This window comes from Moschus berezovskii, chromosome 12 (assembly GCF_049115385.1).
Source record: "Moschus berezovskii isolate FMDL1 chromosome 12, NW_MosBer_1.0, whole genome shotgun sequence".
NCBI lineage: Eukaryota > Metazoa > Chordata > Mammalia > Artiodactyla > Moschidae > Moschus > Moschus berezovskii.
In genome coordinates, this window is record NC_142471.1 from 91,203,243 (window position 1) to 91,223,228 (window position 19,986).

Here is a 19,986-nt window from a genome sequence, read left to right on the forward strand (position 1 = left end):
TGTTCACACCTCTGGTCTCAGAGAGAGTCTGAGGGCCACGGCAGTGGCTTCAATCCTCGAGAATATACAAAGAGAAGAAAAAATTAAGGGAAGGAAAACTCTGTTCATTGCACTTAATAAGGTACTAAAGCAGACTCCTGTGGTTCAGCAATATTAAAAAGAGTTTTAGGTATAATTTTCAATTCTGCTTATAAACCGAAGGGCTTGTGCTCGCAACCCTGCCTTCGCTAAAAGTACGGAATCGTTAAGAGACTTTTAAAGCAACTGGACCTTGCTCTGTCCCCCAAGCATGTGATCAGAGGTCCAGCTGACCCAGTCCAGGTACTGTTGAGTCTTCTGTAGCACTGAGGCTGGGGCCTGGGATGCGGGACTCTCCTGCAGTGCTTGTACCTGGACAAGTGTCTCCTTGAGCAGCAAAATACAAAGAAATTATAAGGCACTAAAAACAACAGCATGCATGCAGTTGGGGCAAATTACCTACAACAAGATACAGAGTTGTCAGGAGCAAGAACAGGGTACTGCGCACGCCCCCTGCCCTGGACACCCACACAGGGGTGGGCAGGCCACCCAAGCCACCCCTCCAGCCTGACCCCTGGACGCACCTCTACCCTCATCCCACGTAAGCAACCAGCTCGTCCCCACCCTGGGGAGTGAGCAAGTGAAGCTGTTACTTGTTTTTGCCCCTCCTGCAGCCACCGGAGCCCCAGAAAAGCCTGAGTGTCGTGACTAGCCCTTGGTGGTGGTAGCTGAGCTGCTCAGTCGTGTCTGACCCTTGCGACCCATGGGCTGCAGCCCACTGGGCTCCTCTGTCCATGGGATTCTCCAGGCAAGGATACTGGAGTGGGTTGCCATTCCTACTCCAGGGGATCTTCCCAACCCAGCGATGTGACCCACGTCTCCTGCATCTCCTGCATGGGTAGGAGGATTCTTTACCACTAGCGCCACCTGGGAAGCCCAGAGGTTCTTTTTTAAAGATGAATAAACTCCTTCACACACAGCAAACTTTATTCTTCATGCCAAACTTTATTCTTCAAGTTTGTCAGTTCTCAGCACGAGGGCGTATCTGCTTCTTCCCCAAACACGGCAAGTGACAAGAACACACGGTCAGCCTGAGAGGCCAGCGAGCTTTATTTGGCTTCCTTCCTGCCTCCGGAGGAGCTGTGTGCGCCCGGCGAGGGTCTGCGCTGGCCTCCCTGGGGGGACGCCAGGTGCCTGTGGGCCTGATGCCGGCCCCATGGCCTGTCCGGTCCCGGGTGCTGGGCAGGGGGCAGGGGTTGTTCTCCTCGGGCAGGAGCAGGAGCACGAGGACGGCGGCCTGCTGGGAGCCCCTGTCAATGCCTGGCTCCACCCAGAGGCAGCAGCCCAGCCCGGGGAGGGTGCCGGGGCCTTGCAGTCAGCATGCGTGGGGCTGGAGTGCCATCCTGATGCTGGCGGCCAAGGCGCGTGGCGTGGGGCTCTCTGCAGTGCAGCTCACGGGCAGGCCCTGCGTGGCCAGGGCGTGGGCTGTGGTGGGGCCGATGGCCACAAACTGCAGGGAGAAGACAGAGGGGTCTCAGCGGAGCCGCAGGCCTTGGGGTGATGCAGGGGGCGACAGGTGCAGGGCCTGTCGGACATCCTGTTAGGACGACGTCTGGAACTGGTCAGGACCTCCGTGGTGGGAGCAAAGAACAAAGCCTGGAAAGGGGCTCTCCATGAGGCAGGGGTGGCAGCCGGGCCCCCCATGGAGGCAGAGCAGTCCAGACTGGGGTCAGGAGCCAGGGGGTCAGGTTCAAACGGCAGTTCCACAGGACGGTGGCCTCAGGGTGACCCACCCTTTCCGGGCCTCCGTCCTCACCTCCATGAAGCAGAAAGGTTAACAGCTTTGCTCATCCGGCTGCTCCAAGGATTAGATGAGCAACACGTGTAACCACTTGGCCCGTGCCTGGAACAGACCCACGCCTGGTGACCGTTGGTGGTCCCAGGACCGTTGTTATCCTAGGTCAGAAGCTTCACTGGCCTGGGCCACATTTTGCTGTGACTCTGGCCCCTGCCAGCTGTCATTGCAAGTCACTTAGCCTTTCCGATCCTCAGTTTTCTCATCTGTGAAAGGGGCTCAATCACCCTGCCTCTCAGTGCTACCTTAGGGCGGGGGGTGAGATGGGAAGATCGACAGACAGCTCCTGGCAGAGAGAAGGTGCTCCTCTCACCCCTCTTTGTGCTCACACCACGAACAGGGACCTGCCCGGGAGTGCCCGAAGTGAGCCCCCTGACAATGGCAGCCCCTGCCCAGCACCCCCATCTGCCCCTCCCCAGGCAGGCTGGCAGGAGAGAGGACGAGATACCTCCTTCGCACAGTCTTAGGAAGTGGTGGCCTAACACTCCTCCCCAGGGGCGTGTAGGGGGCAAGGAAGCAGGCTGCTTGCACAGAAGCTGGGGCTCCTCCCACAAAGCAGCTACCCCTTAAGAGACCTCCCTAAGGCAAAAACATGAAGCTGGATCCCTACCTCACACCATGCACAAACATTAACTCAAAATGGATCAGAGAAGTCACTGTCAGAGCTAAAACTACAACAGAAAACACAGCAGTGAACCTTCATGACCGTGGACGAGGCAATGGTTTCTTAGACACATGATGAAAACCACAAGCAACAAAATAAAACACTGGTTAAAAAAAGCTTCTGTGCCTCAAAGAACACCATCAACACAGTAAAAAGACAACTCATGGAATGGGAAGAAGTTTGTGCAAATCATATATCTAGTAAGGGACTTGCATCCAAAAAAAAAAAGAACTCTTACAACGCAACACCAGAAAGACAAATAACCTAGTTAAACAGTGGCAAGGATGTGAACAGACGTTTCTGTTAAGAGGATATCAAAATGGTAAGACTCAGGGAACTCAAGTTGGTGCTCTGTGATAACCTAGAGGGCTGGGAGGGGCGGGAGGTGGGAGGGAGATTAAAGAGGGAAGGGACAGGTGTATACCTGATTAATTCACGCTGATGCATGACAGAAATCAAAGCAACACTGTAAAGCAAAGACAAATAAATATAAAAAACTGTTGTTAAAAGAAGGTTTGGAAATGGTCATCATGCCCACGAAAAGATGCTCAGTGTCTTTAGTCATTAGGGAAATCCAAACCAAAACCACTAAGAAACTACTTCACACCCGCTAGAATGGCTATAATCATAAAGACAAGAAAATAACAAGTGTTGGAAAGAATATGGAGAAATCAGAATCCTCATATATTGCTGGTGGGACTGCAAAATGGTACAGCCGCTTTGGAACATAGTTTGGCAACTGTTCAGAAGGTTAAACATAACGTCACCATATGAGCCAGCAACTCTACCCACAGGTACTCACTCAAGAGAAATGAAAACACGTGTTCACACACACGATCCTGTATGTAAACGTTCAGCTGTTACTCATGATGGCTCAAAAGAGGACACAATCCACGTGTCCATCAGCTGACGAATGGATAAATAAAAGGTGGTACATTCAGAGTGGACTGTCGTCTGGTAACGCACAGGAACGGAGAACCGATACACGACGACACGGGTGAGCCTGAAACCATGAGGCCAAGTGAAACGAGCGTCAGCGCAGACCGGGTATGGTGCGCTCCATTCGTGTGAAGAGCCCAGAGCACGGGGAGATCCGCGGAGACAGAGCAGACCAGCGGGGCCGGGCGCTGGGGCGCAGCTCTCACGGGCATGTGGCTTCTTTCACGCTATTAAAATGTTCCAGAACGAGAGGGTGAAGGTGGCACAGATCTGTGAATTCACTAAACCCACTGAATTGTACACTTTAAAAGGTACATATCTAAGTCATAAAAAGTGAACTTCATGGTGTGTGAATTATATCTCAATAAAGCTGCTTTTTTCTTTAAAAAAAAAATTAAAAAAGAAAGAGACTCCCTGAAGTTGGGAACCAGCAAATAGCAAGCATAATTTCAGCAGAAGCAATCTGGTCACAAGATGACGTTTCCAAGTGAGCCTTTTATTCCCCCTGAAATGGGCTGGTCACAGGAGCGGGGGGCGTCTAAAGAGCTCTGCTGTCAGACTCACCACCAGGGGCCTGGCTGGACCCACAGAGCCCACAGGGGCTGGACCCAGGCTGCGGACGGGGCCCCTGGAGCAGGGCAGCCCACTCCCCACTGGGGCCCCAACAGCCTAGCACTAAGGCCAGTGTTCCAACTCTGGGCACCTGCCGAGGGCTGGGGTGGGAGTGGGGAACCAGTCTATAAGGCAGAGACAGTCCCGACCCCCCAGTGTGCTGGGGCCTGTGCTGGGGGCTCCCACTCACACCAGCAGCCCTTCCCCAGTTCCCCTCAGGCCTTTTAAGAGCATCCCCATTACAGGGCTGTGATTACTTGTCAACTCCTAAAGAGTACGAATGGAAATGCTTTGAGTTAAAAACCACGAAAAGGAGAAAGAATTTTAGAATTTCAAGACAGACGGGAAACAAGGGGAAGCATGCTAATACCCGAGCCAGGCCTTGAGCTAAGGGCTTGCCTCAAATTCTTTCAACGAACCTATCAGGGAAGACCATGCACACGCCTACGAAGACCACAGAGGGGTAATCATCCTCGCGTTGCACAGTCTCAGAGAGGTTGAGTAACTTGTTCAAGAGCACCAGCCAGGAAGCAGCACCGTGACCTGTGAGCAGGGCCTGGGGGTCCTGAAGCCCGCGCTGCGCAGCACGAGGACTTCCTGGATCAGGGGTGGGACTCCAACCCCCTGCGGTGGAAGTGCAGAGTCCTGACCCCTGGACCACAGGGAAGTCCAGCCCTGCCTTCTCTCCAGAGCTGCCATCAGGGACTCTGCGAGGTTAGGAGTGACTTTGCATGGAAATTCTGGGATAATTAGTAAAAGTAAAACGAACAAAAGAATTTGAAAGAAAAAGATCAAAAGCCCACTGAATATCTTACCTTAATTTGGGCAATGCTGTCACCAGATAACTCTTGAATATGCTTGAGACTGTGTGTTAGGCCAGAGGGACTGAAAAACGTGATGCTGGCGGGAACACCCTGGAGAGGGGAGAATAGAGTCAGTCCCTTGCCAGGGGCCGAGGTGAAAGACGCTCCCCAGATGGTGACCATCACCCCTGGAGCCCAGGGTACACACCGGGGCAGCCCGGGGGCATTCGCAGCAGAAGGGTCCCCACTGGTTTGGGTCCTGGGCTCCCCAGAGATGGAGCCCAGGTCGAGAACTGTTTAGAGAGGGGGCTTGTGGGGGAGACTGGGCGCTCTGCCGCCCTTGGGTCTGCGTCTGCCGGGCCAGAGGACACAGGCACCGGGGACCCAGCACCCAGGCGAGTGGAGAACACCTGCAGCTCATGTGGCCCAAGTGCTCTGATCAAGTCAGACAGCAGCGAGCCTGCTCCCTGGCCCTCTCTGTGCCTCTTGGAGATGGAGCAGACAGACGGGCCCACTGGGCCTCTCTGCTCTCTTTGGTGCTAACAGGGCCTCCCAGGCCGGCAAGGCATTCAGAAGCCTATCCTGGGAGAGAAGGGAGAGGTGTCCTATTGGGTGCAGATGTGGAAAGCTCCCATCAACCCAAGAGCTGAGCACTCTTCTGCCTGAAGCCTCCAAAGGTTCCCACTGCCTCCCCAGGTCGACCCAGACCACGGCCCGCCCTGTGGGCCCGCTTGGTATGTACCTCAGCCCTCTCCAGCCCCTGCCCTGCAGCTCCACCACCGCTCCACCCCACGGTGAGGAAGTGTCAAGGCCACTGCTGACCCCCGGCTTTCTCAGTCTTGAATGCTACATAGAGGTCTTTGTGTAAATTATCTTCTTTAACCCTTGAAAATTCTTACCAGATTGGGTCTGTTCCTACTTCTCAGATACAGAGATGGAACCAAAAGACGGGACACTCCCCGCCCCCCCACCGCAAGTCACAAGCTGCGATGGGCAGTAGAGCCTCTATCGGGAGGCAGGAGCCCCTCAACCCTGCCTGTGCCACCCAGGGGCCCCCGGCCCGCGCTCCCAGGAAGCGGCACGCACCTGCTGGCTATAGTAGCTGGTGAGGTTCCCCTGGATCCCTGGGTGTGGGACAGTCTGGTAGACGGTTACACTCTCCAAGGGGATCCCTGGACACAATGGAGACCAGGAGACAGGCTTTACCGCGCCGGGAACAGACCATGGGGCACCTTTAGTAGAGGCCCCCCAGGGACGCACGACCCTCCCAGAACAAGTGGCAGGGCACCAAGGGGCGTGGGCTGGGCCGGCCCTCCGCACCCCACCCAATGCTGCGAAGTGGTCACACGGTGCAGGAGGCGGAGATGACAGGGAAGGATGGGGTCCCGAAGCCTCAGCCCCCCTCGGGACCACGGTTCCTTTTGTCCCCGCATCTGTGTGAACCGTCCACAGGCCTGGCCCTGGCCACTCCCGCCATGGCTGCTGTCCGCGTGGACTCCCACCCTGCAGGCTGGGGCTGGAGGCAGACCGCGCGGGGGTCTGTAGGCCTGGGGCGTCAGCAGCCACAAGCCTTTGGGAGCCCGGACAGCTCGGTCCCTGGCACCCTGGGATGGAGTGCAGGGTTAGAGCGGGAGCAGGTCTAGGTCAGCTGAGCTGCAGGCTGCCGCGTGCTTGATGAGATCGGCTCTCCCCGAAGACTGGCTTCCCCATGTGCCCACCCGGGGGTCCCAGCCACCCCACCACCACCGCGGTCCTGGTGAGGGCTCCGGGCCCCCCGCTGTCCCCCAGCTGAGTTCAGCGGGTGGCGGGGAGCGGATCTGAAGCAGGAAGGCGCCTGCACCCCGTACCTGAGGGGCGCCCACCTCCCAGCCCTACTGGTTCAGCCCAGCCGTGCTCTCCCTCGAGGGCTCTGGGGTGACGCTTGGTCACCGCGCAGGGGGGCTCTCAGGAGCCCCGAGGGCCGGGGCAGGCGTGGCGCCGAGGGCCAGAGCATTCGTTCACCTTTGTCCTTGAGCATTTTTGGCAGGATCTCTCTTTTGAGGGTTCCGCAGGGAAACAGAAGAGGCAGTGCCGACGACTCTCCTGCAAATAAACAGGCAGGCGTTGTAGACAGGCCGGAGGTAATGTGTCGGGGTGTGGGAGGCGCAGCCCCCAGGCCCCGCCTTGGGTCAGGTCAGTTCCAGGGTCGAGTGGAGGAAGCTCTCGGGGTCCTGGGGGGAGACAGCATGTGGAATACTAACACCCACGCATGCCTGGGACTGCAGTCACCCCAGCTTCCGAAGCCCCTCCCACTCTGGTGGCCCCGGGCAGCGGTGAGCGTGCAGAGCTGGGTCAGAGGTCAGGCCTGGTACCGGCCCTGGAGTAACAGTCTCTGCCTCCGGAGGGGACCGGCTGGAACCTGGGCTCCACGGGCAGGCAGCAAATGGGAGCCGAGCATGGATGTTGGACATGCAGCCGCCCCAACAGAGACCAGCTGCAAGGCCACTTTTGTTATGGTGGGGATGGTGGCCGCCAGGCCAGGTGCCCGAGGGGCTGAGGGGCTGAGGGACGCTGGGGGCGGGGGGGCCCAGCCTGCTCAGAACGGCCCTGCTTCCTGTCCCTGCATACATCTCTGCTCTGGGAGAATCAGCTGGAGGCCTCTCTTTGCAGAATCGTGGAGACACCATGGAGACACCAGCTCCAACAAAACCGATGGGCCCAAGTGCTCTGATCAAGTCAGACAGCAGCGAGCCTGCTCCCTGGCCCTCTCTGTGCCTCTTGGAGATGGAGCAGACAGACGGGCCCACTGGGCCTCTCTGCAGAGTGGAGGCCTGACGGGAAACAGCCTCCAGGGGAAGGATGCCCATGGCCCATCACATCACCATGGAAACCGACAGCATCTCCCACCAGGGCACTGCTTGACCACACCGCTCTTCCTCTTTGTCATAAGATCACTTATGGAAAACGAATGAAGACATGAATTTAAAAAATTCCTTTCTGGGATGAGCTCAGCTAAACAGGCCAGTGTGAAAGCTGGTTGAGTGTTCTGCAGAGGTGAGCGGTGAGGTCTCCCTGGGATGACAGGGAGCGACCAGGGCCTGGCAGGAGTCTAACCCCACACAGGATGGTGAACCTTGGAGCTCGGATGCGCTGAGCTCCTTTAACAGGAAGGGGGCCCGGCCTGCTGGGCAGTTGTACGGAAAAGTACAGAAAGTCCTGAGAGCGCGCAATGTGGCCAGGGCAGAGGCTTCCGTCTCTGTAGGCAAGACGGGTGATGAGAGGGAGGGGGTCAGTGTCATTTCACTGGAGACGTGTCTGTCCGTGAAACTCTAACGGCCTCCAGGTCCGTTAAGCTAAGAATTTCATAACTAGTCAAAGCCTAATCCCTACTGAAACACAAACCTCCCTAGAACCCGTGCCATTTTAAGTCTCAGCCCGTGAGCTGCCCAATGATGAGCTTACGAGGGGGTGATGGGTGGGGTTCTTCACAGAGGAGGGGGCTTTGCGGGGAGGGAATTCAGAGAAGGAAGCGGCTCCTACAAGGAAGGGCAGGTGGGGGAGCTGGCAGACAGACAGACAGACAGACGGTGCCCAGTAGCTCCTGCTGCCTCCACCCGCCCCTTACAATCCCCAGGAAGTCCTGTTTTTCTGGTTGTGTCTCCAGCCCTGTCATTCTGTGTCAAGTTCAAGTTGCCTCCAGTCCTTGGGTGGAGCGGGTAGAAGGCAGTGGGCTGAACTTCAGACAAGCACAGACGGAAGCAGACACAAGGCACCTGATACAAGACAGCAGCGGATACAAGGCGCCGAGAACCCAGAGGGGTGCATGCACTCAAATCAGCTGTGTCATTACCAAGAGGGCACTGAGGAGACGGCCCTTCCCCGAGGTGCTGGCTGGGAGGCCACCCAACAGCAGTACCAGGCTTCACTGGGGCCCTGCTCTACTTACTGGAGCAAATGTATTCTGCAAGCTTTTCTGCATTTCCACAGCTTTCTCCTTCTGTATGCAGGCCAATTCTATTCACTGGAAAACAACAACAACACCTATTTCTTTACATGGTTGTTAAAGTCCTTCTGTTCCAGGGTCGTGTTTTAAAGATGCAGAGACGAAGGCATGTGCTTTACAAACACACGGAGTGTCTCCCCTCGGAAGCTGTGTGGGAGCTGGGAGGAGGCATCGTGCGCCCAGGAGGGAGCTGGGTCCCAGCCCGCAGCCCCCGCTGCCCCGCGGCCCCCAGACCTGTGGCTTTGGGTGATGCGGGGTCAAGTTAGCAACTTACTCTCAAAAGGTTCAGGAAAAATTAAGTTCTTTGCCTTGTATTTATGCCTTACCTATAAGTTCCCTTCAAAATAAAGATGTATATATAAAAGACGAAACGACATAACCGTCACACAGATCCATTATCATTTAAATTGAACTCTTCCCCCGTTAGTGGACACTTCGGGTTTTTCATTTTTTTACATTATAAGTAACACGACGATATAGTTGTGTATCCCAACCCCCCACCCTCACCCAAAAGACTCTTTGAGAGTCCCTTTGACAGTGAGGAGATCCAACCAGTCCATCCTAAATGAAATCGGTCCTGAATATTCATTGGAAGGACTGATGCTGAAGCTGAAACTCTTAATACTTTGGCTACCTGATGCGAAAAACTGACTCATTGGAAAAGACCCTGATGCTGGGAAAGATTGAGGGCAGGAGGAGAAGGGGACGACAGAGGATGAGATGGTTGGATGGCATCACCGACTATGGACTTGAGTTTGAGTAAACTCCGGGAGTTGGTGATGGACAGGGAAGCCTGGTGTGCTGCAGCCCATGGGGTCACAAAGAGTCGGACATGACTGAGCAACTGAACTGATACAAACATTTCTCCTATTTGGGATTACTACTTTTGGATAGATTATCAGAGAAGGGATGAGTGGGCCAAAGGGTACAAATAATTTAGCAAAGCCTTTGAATACATGCTGACCAAGTATTTCTCAAAACATGGGAACTGATTTTCAACGCCATTTAGCCGTATCTGAATATATTTATTTCACCACAGCCTTACTGGCATCATTATGTGGTTGACTAACTACTCGTTATGAACTGATAAGGAAAAGAATCTGTTTTAAACTACACCACGGGGTTCCGTGAACTAAGTCAGGTCAGTGGGGAGGGACATCTCCCGTTCCCTCTCTGCTCTCCACCACACTCACACTCTGGTTGCCCCGGGGGCGGGTTTTCCACAGCCAGCAGTTCTCCAGCTCTCAGCTGGGTGTCCGACAACTTAACTCATGTCTGACACTCTCTCCAAGGAGGCAGCGTCATATCCCAAGGCCCGGATCACACCGCCCCTACTTCAAACCTACGTCGTCTCTTGTGCTTCTGACAGACTGGCTCTGAGTCGGAGGGTCTCCCAGCCCACTCCTTGAGTTGGATCACTTGCTAGAACAGCTCACAGAACTCAGGGAAAAGGTGTAATTTACTGTTGCTGGCTTCTTACAATGGATATTTCAAAGGGTGTCAATGAACAGCCAGATGGAGGGGCTGCATTGAGCAGGGATGGTTCGGGGGGCCTGGGCCTCCCAGCTCCTCGTGAAACTGCCCTTTGGATTTTTATGGTGGCTGCACTGCATGGGCACAATGGACCAAGTCATTGGTCACTGGTCATTAATTCAACCTCGGGGCACCCCACCCATCCTTCTCCCTGGAGGTGGGGGCAGGGAGGGCAGGATCTGAAAGCTCCCACTGGAATCATGGGATTGGTTCCCATGGCAACTAGCCCCGTTTACAAGGGCTTCCCAAAAGTCACTGCAGTTAAGTCAACTCAGATGGAGTTGAAATAAGTCTGTTATGAATAACAAAAGATACCTTTTTTTTCCCTTATCACTTAGGAAATTCCAAGGGTTTTAGGAGGCCTGGGCCAGGAATAGGGATAAAGACCAAATATACATTTTTTTTAATAATCACAATATCACAGTCATTCTTTGGTGTTTTATTTGGGCCTCGACTGCTTACCTAGAGAAGCAGTAGCATTTCCCACCACATACACCGACTTAGCATTCCATTTTTCTTTCAGAGACTTTTTCCAGGCTGTAAAACATGAAATTCGATGTGAGTTGCAAATACCATGGTGGCCGTTTGGACTGCTGCCTGCGGCTGTTTGTTCATCCTAAAAAACTTGTGAGCAAGGCAAACTATTAATGATAAGATATAAAGAACAGCATCTCAAACTAAAATCCATTTTTATATTCTATTCATAGTCAGCAGGCAAGTTTTTAAAAATCACTTTGGCCAAATGTTTCAGTATGCCTTGCTTGAAATATTAAGTCATTTCCACAGCTGGCACTAGAAGCATTTTTAATGAATACTAGTAAACAAACATAATGAAGAATTAATTTGCTTGGTGATATTAAAATATAAAAATCTACCCTTTTTCCTTTGGCCACGCCATGAGACTTGTGGGATCTTGGTCCCCAGACCAGGGACTGAACCAACGGCCACAGCAGTGAAAGCACTGAGTCCTAACCACTGGACCACCAGGGAATTCCCCCCAAAATCTACACTTTTAGAGAAAAAAGTTACTGCTTGTGAAAACGAGGCAATTTAAATCTCTAATAAAGCAACGGCTGTTTACTCGCTAAGTCGGGTCCGACTCTGCGACCCCATGGACTGCAGCATGCCAGGCTCCTCTGTCCTTCACTATCTCTTGGACTTTGCTCAAATTCATATCCACTAAGTTGGTGATGCTATCTAACCACCCCATCCTCTGCCGTCCAATACAACTGATTTTATTTGGGACATAAACCAAAGCAGTCAACAAACTGTCATCTCAGATAGGAAGGCTCATGTATCCATTAGGTCAAAGTAGAGATAATACATTTCAGGTTTAGAAACAAACACAGTTTTATAGAGGATGTTATCATTTTATGACAAAAGTAAACATTTAAAAATATTGGTTAAAGAAATACTGAAAAGAAAAAAAAAAGTATCACAAGGCCACTTGGCATTAAACACCCTTTTAGGAGATAAGGAAACATTAGTTTTTCCTTCCTAAGATCTGACACCCGTCTGGGGGTTTAAGAGGCAGCATGGTCCCGTTTCCTGGGGACTTGGCACCTCAAAGTGCTCGCTCCCATCAGAAGGCTCCCAGGTGACGCTATTCTGGGTGGGACACTAAGAAACAGCCTAGAAGAGGGAATCTCAGCTTCTGCTCCTTCCAAAGGTAACACAGACATGAAGGAACTTGGTACCTAAATACTTTTTGAACTAAAAGTTACTGCGCTGTTTCAAATGTGAGGTCCAGCTGTTTCTAGCCTGAGCATCACCGACGGGAGAAACCAGAGTGACATCCAGAGGGATTCACAGCAGATCCCACCCTCACCTTCAGCTTTAGTGTCTTTCTGCAAACACCGCTCCACGGCTTCCACCGCTCTGGGGCTGGTGAAAATGAGTCCCCCGTAACCTTCGGGATGAGACAGCTGCACACCAAACAATGGCAGAGGAATTTTATACGATGGCCGAGCTCAACGCTGCCCAGGATTCCACATCTTCCCAAAAGTAGCAGGCAAACTACATCCATCTATCTTTCCATCCACCCATCTTTCCATCCATCCATCTACCCATCCATCCATCCACCCATCCATCCATCCATCCATCCACCATCCATCCATCCACCCATCCATCCATCCACCCATCCACCATCCATCCATCCACCCATCCATCCATCCACCCACCCATCCATCCATCCATCCATCCACCATCCATCCATCCACCCACCATCCATCCATCCACCCACCATCCATCCATCCATCCACCATCCATCCATCCACCCATCCATCCATCCATCCATCCACCATCCATCCATCCACCCATCCATCCATCCATCCACCATCCATCCATCCACCCACCCATCCATCCATCCATCCATCCACCATCCATCCATCCACCATCCATCCATCCATCCACCCACCCACCCATCCACCATCCATCCACCCACCCATCCATCCACCATCCATCCATCCACCCACCCATCCATCCATCCATCCACCATCCATCCATCCATCCATCCACCCACCCATCCATCCATCCATCCACCATCCATCCATCCATCCATCCATCCATCCACCATCCATCCATCCATCCACCCACCCATCCATCCACCATCCATCCACCCACCCATCCATCTACCTTCCATCCACCCATCTATCCATCTTTCCATTCACTCAAGACAGGAGAGCTCACTATGTGCCTGAACTACTCCAGGTCTTTAAGAACACACAGGTAAATTCATACCATTTCCCTCAAAGAGGTCACAGTCTTCGGGAGGGACGGGTCAGTGTGACGCAGGGTGACAGGCGTAAGGGAGCAGAGGGGATGTGACTCAGTCCGGGCATGGCTGGGGTCTAGGCAGTACCACAGACTGGACCTGAATCCGTAATAAGCTGGAATATTCAAGGAGCAATATCCATGCTGAAACCCCAGTTTTTGAGGATAAAAATGGGGACAAAATCTACTGATCTTGTTTTCTGAGCCAGGCAGTGGGCTGTCTTACACACACTCCTGCACCGAACATGTGAAGATACCCTGTGATGGGTGGAAAGACTCGAATTGATCGGATTAAGACAGAGGCTTGGCGAGGATGAGGAAGCAGCCTAGGTGAGGGGTGGAGCTGCGATCTGAGCAAGTGTCTCCACGGTGCCCAAGCCCGAGCACTCACTCACCGCACCACCAGAGCTTCAGATGGAGCTCAGACACCTCCTCAGGAAACAGACTAGCTGGGGGTGACGGAGAGGCTCCTGCTTCTAGCGTTTTTCAGACCACTGGGGTCCTATTAACGAGCTCAGATGATGAGCTCTGCTTCCATTAAAGCTGCTTATGGGGGTCCCTTACATAGTCCTCACAGCACACAGTCAGGGCAGATGCCAACTGTTGAATGAATAATTCAACATTCAGCTCAAACAGAAGGGAGGAAGCAGAGAGGTGAGTGACAGGTAGACTCCAGTATGCAGAGCATGGGGGCAGGGCGGGGGAGGGGGGAGCCTGGGGCTCACAGCGGCCCAGGAGCCCAGTGGGCAGGGGTGGGCACACCCATCCCGTGAAGCCCCTGCCTCTCGGCCCACGTGTCCAGAACGGAGTCCCTGTGGAAGTTATCTGGTGGCAGGTGGATAGTGGTGGAGGCTGCTGGGCATCTTCAGCTGGAACTGTTCCAATGGGACTTCCCTGGGGCCGTCCCCAGCTGTAATCTATCACCCCAACCCGGGGGTAGCAGCCCCAACCCTCCCTCTTATCTGCTGGGGGACCCGGCCAAGGTGCCCGGCCTGGGGAGAAACAGCAGCTGCTGGGCTCTCTGCTGAGGTAGGGGGGCGGGGCAAGGCCTGCAGGAGAGGAGGAAGGGGAAGGGTCTGCTCGGCTGAGAGCAGGCAGGCGGGGCCTCGCTGTGGGCCTGCCTCTGGGTCAGGGGACTTTCTGCAGGGGCTGCTAGAGGCTCGGGCTGAGGATCCAACAGCAGCCGAGTACTGGGGCAGGTGAGTTCACGCAGCCAGACAGTGAGACGAGTGCTCATCAATGGGTCCTTCCTACTCGGGTTGGCAAGGATGCCACGGGAACCAGAGGTGTCTCATTGGAAAACGATGGTGCTCAGGGGCTGGCGAACCTTACCTTCTCCGACAGACTGGGGAGAGACAGAAACTCAAACGATAAAACAGGGATCAAGGTCGCTTCGAGCCCATATAACCCCAGCTCCTGCAAATAAAAGGGTAAAGCTTTGAGCTGGCAGGGTTTGTTTTTTTAATAAGGAAAAGGGGCCTGTTTCACAATTTACACTGTGCCCACTCCTCAACTGTTTGCAGATCGCCCCACCCTTGACTGACTTCAACACAGGCAGGGCCAGGCATTCTGGGACTGCGTGTGCCAAGCACTTACCCTGACGTAGGGGTCCTGGCCACAGTCGTCCTCCTTGGGGTCTTTCAGCAAAAGAACCTTCATTATGGCCTGGCAGTCCTTACAGGGTGCTACAGGGCAGGGAAAGGGGATGTTTACTCGATCTCCAAGGCTCTTCCTGAGCAGGGCCAGCTGGGCGGGCGTGGGGTGCAGGTAATCAGCGGTAGCTTGGCTGGCCTCTCCCTCCCCCACAATGACTCGGCATTTATGTGCTTGCTCCTTCTGAAGACCCTGTCACCGATAAGGCCCACGGACAGCAGACTGGCACTTGATATCACTTGAAAAGGCGGATTAAAGTCACTCGGGAAAGGCAGTGTCCTAGCGGAACACTGGAGACTCACGGAAGAGAAGTGACGCAAATTCTGGGCTGAATCAATAATAAATAAGAGAAATGAGTATCTTTTAAGGAAAGGAATAATTACTTCCATTTCTTGATAAATCTACTCAGTTGCTTATAAGCTCTTGAGGAAATGATTATATTGACTCTTCTCATACGTTTTACAATGTAGTCAAGTAACATGAGATAATCTTTCAAAAATTTTTGAGAAACCTGGGAAAAGCCTGTTGATATATCTCAAAAGGAGTACATATTCATACCCTTTCTTCCTATAGTTTCACTTTTAGAATAAATTCTAAGGTGATACTCATAAATGTGTGCAAAGATTAACATAAAGGTGTTCATCCTGGTATTCTTTTTTTTAAATTGAAATATAACATAAGGCAAGTTTAAGGTGTACAGTGTGATTTAATCCATTTTTATGTTGTGATACAATACCTCTGTAACATTAGCTAACACTTCTATCACTGCATAAAATTATCAATTCTCTTCTGTGGTAAGAGCAATTAAGATCTAGTCTCTTGGCAGCTTTGAAGTTGATAATACAATATTGTTGATTATAACCACCACGCTATTCATTAGATCCTCAAAACTTAGCTGCAAGTTTGTATCCCGGTATGCTTTATAATTGCAAACAATCAGAAACAATGTAAATGTCCAACAAGGAGAGAATGGCTAAATAAATCACGGTCCAAGTCTACAAAAAAATCACTAAAATATCCATAAACAACTTAATTACATGGGTTATTTAACTGCAAAATAATGTTAAGTTTAAAAAGGCAGGATACAGAATTGCATGACATGTGTGATCTTACAGATTTTATATACACATATACATGAAAGAATATTCTCTGCTGCTGGGTTAGGGTGATTATTTTCTTCTCTAATTCTTTTTGTATCACCCAATTTTATTTTTACAGTAAACATTAAACTCCTCTTATATCAAAGGAGGAAAAAGCACATTATAACCATCCCAAAAGCCTCCAAACAAAAGCTGCCGAAGACCTTCAGAACAAACCCTGCTGGAAACGCGGATTACATCCCGCAAGTAGCATTAGACTAGCAGTTACTTAATGAATATACAGTGGCTGATAACAGTCAAAGGGAGTATGTCGTTTGGAGCAGAAATGTGTTAACGCTGGGAGCCATTACTAATAAATAATCACTGAACATATTTCTGGAAACTTATAACATCTATGGGACCTTAGGAAACTCTGGCTCCAAATGAATTGCTTTGTATCTAAGCAACCAATCCTGGGTGAACTAATAATAATTATGAAGCCAAGTTCAATTATTGCTGCTTTCTAGCAGTTAGCTGGAGAAAGAGGCCGCAGCGTTGTGTCTCACCATGCGACGCCCATAGAAACCAGAAATCCCCCTTTCCAGGATGCTCACTCTGAGGTGCCAACTTGGCCGGGCTCGTTTTCCCCATTTATTCAGAAATGCTAACTTAGGTGTTGCTGGGCAGGCACTCTGCAGAGGTGATCCACTCACCATTCGTTGGCTTTTAGTAGAAGAGATGATCCTAGGTCATCAGGGAGGGCCTGCTTCAGTCAATAGGAAGGCCTAAAGAGCAGAACTGAGGTTTCCTCGAGGAAGAAGGAATGCCACTGTGGCTGCAGCTGCAGGTAGTGCCCGAGCCCGCCCTGCCCTTCCCGTCGGCTTGCACCGTGGATTTCAGCCTTTCCTCGCCAGCCCCTACAGCTGCGCAAGGCGATTCCTTGCACCAAGTCTCCTGATTGTGTCCCCCACTGTTCTCTCTGGTGAACCCTGGCTGACACGCCTCCCCATCTGGGGGTGCAGGGATGCATGTCACTGGGTGGCAGGAGAAGTGAGTGACAGAGGATGAGATGGTTGGATGGCACCACCGACTCGATGGACGTGAGTTTGAGCAAGCTCCGGGAGACAGTCAGGCACAGGGAAAGCTGGTGTGCTGCAGTTCGCGGAGCTGCAGAGTCGCACGTGACTTGGTGACTGAGCAACAGCAGGAAGGGGCCTGGGGCTTCCCCAGGGGAGAAGGGCAGGCGTGACTCAAGCGCAAGGACCAGGGAGACTCTGGTTCACTGAGAAACGGGGGCCCACTGGACCCCCAAATATCCATTTCTCCCTCCTTCCTCACAGAAAGGAGCCCTTCATAATGTCGGGCACGTGGATGCCCGGGACAAATACGTGCCGATGGATGTGGTCAGGTGAGGAGGTGCTGGTCCAAGGGATGGAAGTGGAAGTGATGCACACACTTCCGGTTGCGCCTGGACAGGAAGTGCCGTTCCTGCCCTCCCCTTCCTGCCTGGTGGAGGACGGATGGGGTTGGCCAGTAAGAGCTGCAGGGTCCTGCGCTGGGGGTGATGCAAGGAGCTCTTTGCGTGGCAGAGCCACCAGTCAGCCAGAGAGTTTACATCAGAGGAAAGAAACGTTCTATCCTGTTTCAGCCAATGTTATCGGTTCTCTGTTAGAGAAGTGGGACACACATCCTCACCCAAGCAGAGCCCAGAATGCTTCCTGGAGGACCCAATGTTCCTGGAGGATCATGTTCAGACTGGAGGCTGCACAGGACCAAGCCTGAGGGGTGGGGAGAGGCCTGGGGTGGAGTGTGCAGGGTAGAGTGGGGAGACGGCCTCGTCTGGCCCTGTTAGGGAGTATGGACTTAGTAGCAATGGCGATGTCCTGTTGATGGATGTCCTGTTCTGCTTGCACTTTCTCCTCCCTTTCTCTCTGGGGCAACATAAAGAGGGAAGTGCGGGGTCACCGAACAAGCACAGGATGAAGGGCCAAGGGAGTTGGGTTCTGGTCCCAGCTTGACTGGCCACGACGTGATCTTGTTTTCTCCCCTGTTAAATGGGAATACCCTCTGCCCTCCCAAGGCACGGAGTGACGCAAAGCAGATAATGAATGACAGCTACCCAGTTGTTGTTATGTAGTCATTAAATCATGCTTGACTCTCCTGTGACCCCATGGACTGTAACCCGCCAGGCTCCTCTGTCCATGGTATTCCCCAAGCAAGAATACTGGAGTGGGCTGTCATTTCCTTCTTCAGGGGATCTTCCCGGCCCAGGGATCGAACCTGAGTCTCCTGCATTAGCACATGGATTCTCTATCACTGGGCCGCCTGGCAAGCCTTAGTTGGATAATAAAAACATGTGACAGCAAACCAAATCTACTCACTGCAAATAAGGAAAATATTTCTTCTGGGTTCTACTCTGTGGTTCTCTGGGGTAATAAAACCGATGCCTTCTGGATAATGACTGCTTAAAAATTCCATGAGATGGGCTGCAGGACTTGAAAAATAAAAATCAAATACTGCCCTTGGCCTTTCTCGGCCATTGCTCTAAGCATCTCTAAGGTAGAACTAAGAAGAGCCACCGCTGAAGCTTCCTGGCCACTCCAGAACCCGTATCACCAAGTTCACTGAGAAACAGATCAATGGACACGTGCACTCAGACAGTCAAGCCAACACACTGGTACTTTTCTTAGTAACTGAAGATTTAAAGCTGAGACTGTGCAGAGAATTGACTCTCCTCCACATCTACCCCCTCACGACTGACAGGTACCAGTCACTGAACTACTGGGCAAATACAGCCGAGGGCAGAATCCCAGGGCTCAGAGAAAGGTCCACAGACCCCTTCTCAACAAGGGAGGGGTTGGGACGTCCCTGCTGGGCCAGTGGCTAAGAATCGAGGAGAAGCCTGTGTGCGACAATGAAGAGCCAGAGCAGCCATCAGGCAAGAATACTGGAGTGGATTGCTATTTCCTACTCCAGGGGATCCTGCTGACCGCAGGAATCAAGTCCAGGTCTACTGCATAGAAGGGAGATTCTTTACTGTCTGAGCCCCCAGGAAAGCCCTAAGTGAAAGTGTCAGTCCCTCAGTTGTGTCTGACTCTTTGAGACCCCATGGGCCAGTCCACAGAATTCTCCAGGCAAGAATACTGGAGTTGATACTCCTTTCCTTCTCCAGGGGGACCTTCCCTACCCAGTGATCCCACCTGAGTCTCCTGCATTGCAAGCCTGGCTTGCTGCAGTCCATGGGGGTCCCCGAGTTGGACAGAACTTAGCGACTGAACCAACAACAACTTGCCCTAAAGCAGATGAGGTTGATGCGTGATTTTAAAGAAACCTTCAGATCGAGAAATGCGCTTAAGAACAGTGGGCCAAGGGTAGGTACCAGGATCACATTCACTGATTACGGACAAGGCTGTGCCACCGACTGTGCTGGGCGACGCCTGCCGGGTTGGGGCATCTGCTCTGGTCCCGCGACCTTCTTTCCCTTCAGGGACCACGCACCACGGCCCAGCGCCCACCCAGGCCAGCAGCGGCCTAAGGGGTTCCGCTGCCAACTCGACACGCACAGGCAGTCCCGCAGGCGGGTCCCGGTGCGTCCGCGGAACTCGTGTGTCTTTGCCGGTACCGTGCACAGGCGACACCTACCTGGCCGGGCTGGCGAGGCGCAGGGCAGGCGCCCACTCCGAGGCGTACTCTCAGGGTTTCCGCCTGCAGGCCGCCGGGCTGCGGCTAGCAGCGCAGAGCCGGGAGGGCGGCCCCCTCACCACGTGGCCGGCGTTGCCATGACGACAGTCCAAGCCCCGCCCCCAGTCACCGGGCACCTGCGCCGGGGCTGGAGAATCCAGGAGCCCACGCCGAAGCTCGCGCATGCGCACTGGCACCCAGGCCCAGCGACCTAGTAGGATGGGTCAAACCACTGCGCAAAGCGGGGGGGGGTGTTGAGGAGACACTTGGAAAGACGAGAAGCTCGATGGAAGGAGGAAGAAAAGGCCAAGATAGGACCCCCCAAATTGGACTTGACTTTCGGACTTCACGGCTGTGGGGTCGAGGCCGACTCCGCGCCGAAGGTCTTCGTGCCC

General features: G+C 53.0%; 1 protein-coding gene across 6 annotated transcripts; it reads right to left on the reverse strand.

Moving 5' to 3' along the window:
• Positions 1-1,009: 1,009 nt before the first annotated feature.
• Positions 1,010-19,698, reverse strand: UROS (uroporphyrinogen III synthase). Of its 6 annotated transcripts, none has more exons than XM_055424421.2 (11): positions 19,553-19,693; positions 16,624-16,695; positions 14,775-14,863; positions 14,511-14,594; positions 12,235-12,331; positions 10,869-10,943; positions 8,817-8,891; positions 6,893-6,973; positions 5,978-6,063; positions 4,904-5,002; positions 1,010-1,528 (listed from the first exon to the last, which is right to left on the reverse strand). In XM_055424421.2, exons 3-11 carry the CDS (start codon positions 14,835-14,837, stop codon positions 1,394-1,396), a joined length of 795 nt encoding a protein of 264 aa, XP_055280396.1. In that variant the 5' UTR covers positions 14,838-14,863; positions 16,624-16,695; positions 19,553-19,693; the 3' UTR covers positions 1,010-1,393. The 6 variants fall into 6 exon arrangements, with proteins under 6 accessions (XP_055280396.1, XP_055280395.1, XP_055280400.1 ...); XM_055424420.2 differs by having other exon boundaries at positions 14,775-15,159; XM_055424425.2 differs by having other exon boundaries at positions 16,624-16,718; positions 19,553-19,664.
• Between the last annotated feature and the right edge of the window lie 288 nt (positions 19,699-19,986).